At 37.4% G+C, this 4,667-nt stretch overlaps 1 protein-coding gene across 1 annotated transcript; it reads right to left on the minus strand.

The window, feature by feature from the left end:
- Window positions 1-503: 503 nt before the first annotated feature.
- Window positions 504-1,198, minus strand: ATXN7L3B (ataxin 7-like 3B). The gene has a single exon (XM_012720587.1). It carries the CDS (start codon window positions 895-897, stop codon window positions 604-606), a length of 294 nt encoding a protein of 97 aa, XP_012576041.1. The 5' UTR covers window positions 898-1,198; the 3' UTR covers window positions 504-603.
- Between the last annotated feature and the right edge of the window lie 3,469 nt (window positions 1,199-4,667).

Below are 4,667 nucleotides of genomic sequence, written 5' to 3' on the forward strand. Positions count from 1 at the left end.
GGAGCCAAGACCACACAGCTTCCCCTACCAGATTCAGGTAGGAATTCTTTCTTGGTTTTCCTAAGTTGGAACTGTTAATATCCAGGTCTCATACCTTGTCTTCATTTGTCTTGAAGAAGACCACATTAGCGACGGGGAAATCAAAGGCAGTCCCACTGAGGCCCAATGATTAAGACCTGACCAGTTATGTCCAAACTGTCCGTTATCCAGGAAGCCCTTGACATCAGGCAGACAGAAAGGCTGAGGGACCAAAGAATTTTATATGCTGAGCACATAGCTACTCTCCTGTGCACTGGGGTCAGTACAGGGATCTTGTACACATCCTGGTGTTTAAAGATCAACCCGCACTGCATGGTGGGTACAGGATGTAGAGCTCCTCTCCTGCCCTGGGTTTCAGAGTTGACCCCCAGGTAATACACCTAGAAAATAATCCGAATTCCTAAATTCTCCACTTTGGGTTTTCTAAGGCTAGGATCTTCAATGGGAATTGGGACTTTTGTCTGAAATTTATTTTTTTCCTTCTACTTCACTACCTAACGTCTCCAAACCACAGGACCGGTCTATGTTATTGTCCTGGTCGCTTTCAAGACTCTCAGATGGCAGCTACTGGAATTCCGGAGGGGAGCGTTGCAGCTGCTGATCAGGCCCATTCCCAGACTCTCCAGGAAGGGAGCAAAGCGGGAGGCGGCAAGCTCCTTTATCTTCCACTGGCTGAAGGCCAAAATCCTTCACGTTACCAGTCTCCGCAAACTCCAGGTAGAAGTAGCCACACTTGACTGCCCGGTGCACCTCAAAGCAGAAGCCCAAACAAGAATCCTCTATCAGATCTACGTATATCTCCTGAGCGATGGCCTCCAGCTTGTTAGTATCCAGGTTGGCCAACGAAATTTCCTCCATTTTAATTTGTAAATGACTGTGGAGAGGACGCTCGTATTACTCACAGCAGAACCGGCGGCAACACGTCGGGCTCGGCGGGCCGCGCGTAGGCCTAGAGGCCTCTCAGGGCCGCGTCCTCAGGCGGCGGGGGCGGGGGCGTCCGCGGCGGCAGAGGCGGCGGCGACGGCTGCCAGCGGCGACGGCTCCGGAACCGCAAGTCGTTCGTTTCCTTTGGTGTCTCCGGGATCTGGGCTTGGCGCTCGGGCAGACCCCGGACTCACCGCCGAACTGTCTCCGCGCCTCACCCAGCAGCCGGGGCCTCTTCCGCTCGCAGGTCCGGACGTCGCCCCGCCTCCCCGCTTCCGCTCCCCAGTACGCATGCGCACTGGTCGCGCAGACTCGCGGCGCAGCCTGGACGTTTGGGGCAGCAGGTGCGGGAATTACACCAAGAATCTGACTTTTATTAACTCCGACTGAAAGAGCTCAAGGATGCTATTTTATGGGTTTGTTTGTTTGTAAATTTAAAGATTCGATGATGAGTTGAACACCTGGCTTAGCCTACTTCCTCGTGGACGGGAAAAGTTAATTACGTGCATATTTGTGGTATGATCCAAAATGCAGTGTGAGAACAGTTCTCCGTTCTAATACATTAGGAAATTTGACTTATCATATAATTGCGTTATAATCGTTTTTGGTACCGCCGCAGTTGTTATTTAAATCCACTAGATGGTGCAAGGAAACTAATTACGGTATAGCGTATCTTTCATTGAATGAAAAACTAAGCACCAAAGGCACAATTCATATCCATTGACCTCATAAACTTGAGACGTTTGTCTCATTTATAAAACCATTAAGTCACTGTGACTAAAACGGATCATTAAATCTCTAAAAAATAATTTAAAAAAGAGTATATATATATATATATTCTCCATTGAAGAGGGAGGAAACCTGAATAATTTAAATATACTAGTAAATAAAAGAAGCTTTGCATGAAATTGTGTAGCATGAATTGTGACTACTAAAACAGTCTACCTCGGCTTAAATTCTAAATCCAGTGCTTAACCAGTTCTGCATTTCCTCATATGAATGAAGCTAATCCCTGTTTCATGGCTAAGATTAAATTATATTTTTTTAAAAAACTGTCTTAAAACACCTGTGCCTTACATGTTGACTGGCATTGGGAAAATGTTAGCTATTTTAATCATATTAGTTATGGACTTGAATGTATTATAACAAAAATCACTTAAGTATTTTCTTCAGTTTTTGCCAGACTTTAGTTCCTAACAATCACCACTGTGAATAGAACAACTCTTCTTTAATTTATCAAAAATTAACTGTAACCAAAGAAAAAAGTTAAAAATAGGTATCTGTATCTCATGGTGTGACATTGTTTCCAGAAATAAGCAAACACATATTATTACAATAAGGTCATGCATAAGACTTCTAATACATATCAGAACTCTCTAGTTTTAGATTCTATTGTTATAACTTACTCTTTGAGTAGATGTTAAGTATCAGTTCAATTTATTTAGCTTAAGAGTAGTTAGCTTATACTTGTACCCACTGAAAATTTCTGATCATGTGTTTTGCCATCTTAAGAACTACAAAATGGCAGATTTGAGGATTATGAAAGCTGAGGCTAGTTAACATTTAATGCATGATATGATTTTATTTTAATCTGGAGCAGATTTCTCCATTGCAGCTTTTGTATATCTTATATTTTCTCTATTTAAAATTTGGCAACCTGTTTTTATATAAGTTGGAATCTACAGATAACCAGATGCTGTCATAAAATATAATTGTTAAGTACACAAGTTCTTGAATCAGATTACTTCTCATGTGTAACTGTTGTGTTATCTTGCGCTACCTACTTAACTTCAATAGATGTTTTTTCACTGTAAATGTCAAGCACAGCTCTCATCACATAGGTTTGTACAATTTAAACATGACTGGATATAAAAGTCTTCACAAAGTGTCTGACAAATTGTATATTTTATTGTAGTATATACTATATTGTGACATGTCTACTTATATAAAATCTACAAATATGAATACTATCTTTGCATTTAATTCCTTTTCCCTCATGCTTCTCCAAATTTGAAGTAAAAACAATGCTTATCAGACCTTTATGTGTACATGAAACACTCAAAATACTTCAAAAGTGTAGATTATGTCTGGACTAGTGCCTAGATTTTTGCACTTTTAGTATAATTGATGTCAATTCAAGACCACATTGAGTTGCAAGTAATTAAAAGGACTTCATAGTAAACAGCTGTTCTTCATAGTGACTGAGTCCCATACAATTTGTTTTGTTCAAATTATCCTGAGAACCTTTCTGTACTTGATTTTGTCAGAGGGAAATAAGAGATTGTTTCTACACCTCTTAAATTCCTCATACATTGTGAGAGTTGGAATTTAAACTCTCACTTTATGTAATGAAAAGGAATCATCTGTAGATTGCTTTATTGAAATGTATTTTTTTTCTTTCTGTTAAGTCAATGGCATGACAAAAACAGAAGTTAGAACTCCTTAGTTTTAGTCCAATTTTAAGTCTCTGGCATAATAGTAATATAAAAAAAAAAACAAGAAACTTTGTTATCTAAATAATTTTCTCAAGTAACTTTTTCATAGATCAGTAAGAGGCTATGTGCATCATATAGCCTTAAAACATTTAATTCACAAATTAAGGTAAGTAAAGGGAATGCCTTGTGACATTTTAATTATGTTTCCTTTCATTATTCTCACTCAGTAAGTATAATATATGTACTGGGAGAATCAGCTCTTTTAGGAGATCATATGTTAAATTGTTTTCTAAGAGTTTTTATTAGAGACTGAAATTCTAAAAAACAGACATTTGTAAGGGTCATACTTTTTCTGATTCACCTTCAATTTTATAGACATGTATTTTTCTCCAATTAAATCCTTAATTATGGTAAAAAATTATCATAGATCAAGACCCTGCATTAATATTGCTTGAAAATGAAGAAGATAATGAAGAAAAAACTCTTCTACTAAAGAAATGTTCTTTTAGACATATCAAATGCCTCTGGAATTTCTAATATATCAGTTTAAAATATCTCTAATGACATGGATATTGATTCCTTTCCTTCCCCTGCTAGCCCCAGTACTTAAGGAGCTCTTGATCTAATTAACTCTAGTTTCACCAAGTACAATGCTTTTTGGAAATATAACCCTCAGGGTTAATGAGGCGTTGTTATTATGACATACAGACTCTTGTTTGGGTTTGTCCTTATTAGTAAACCATGACTTTTGGTTGAATAGTACACATTAGACTCTACCAAAGACAAAGGACATCTGAACATAAGACCTACTGAGAACTGTGAGAACTGTTCATGGAATATACAAAATTTTTTATTTAATAAATCTAATAGGAAAACAAGGAAACTAAACAGTCTTTTTCTGATAAAGAAACTAAGGCCTGAAATGTTAAAAACAATATTAAAAATAGGTATCAAGACTTTGTACCCTAATTTTTAATAAAATGATATATCTAATGTCTACTCTTTCATTGAAAAGGCTTTAGTAATAACTACTTCCCGTAATGCTTATCATAAAAACACTCTAGAATAAGCATTAATCTTTAATATATCAAAATCATGTTGTCAATGTAGCATGTACCAATGGCCAAAGACATAAAGACATAGCTTAAATACGCTGTATCTACAGCTGATCCAAAAATTGTGTAATCTGATGTTTCACACAATATTGTCTCTAATTTTTAATACCAGAACTTCAAAAGGAACATTTTTCAGATTAACAGATCTTGCATT

This window comes from Condylura cristata, unplaced genomic scaffold (genome assembly GCF_000260355.1).
Source record: "Condylura cristata isolate star-nosed mole 26May11 unplaced genomic scaffold, ConCri1.0 scaffold00004, whole genome shotgun sequence".
Lineage (NCBI taxonomy): Eukaryota > Metazoa > Chordata > Mammalia > Eulipotyphla > Talpidae > Condylura > Condylura cristata.

Bases quoted from the DNA above. Each gene is read 5' to 3' on its own strand.
- ATXN7L3B (XM_012720587.1), bottom strand. From the start codon at position 897: ATGGAGGAAATTTCGTTGGCCAACCTGGATACTAACAAGCTGGAGGCC.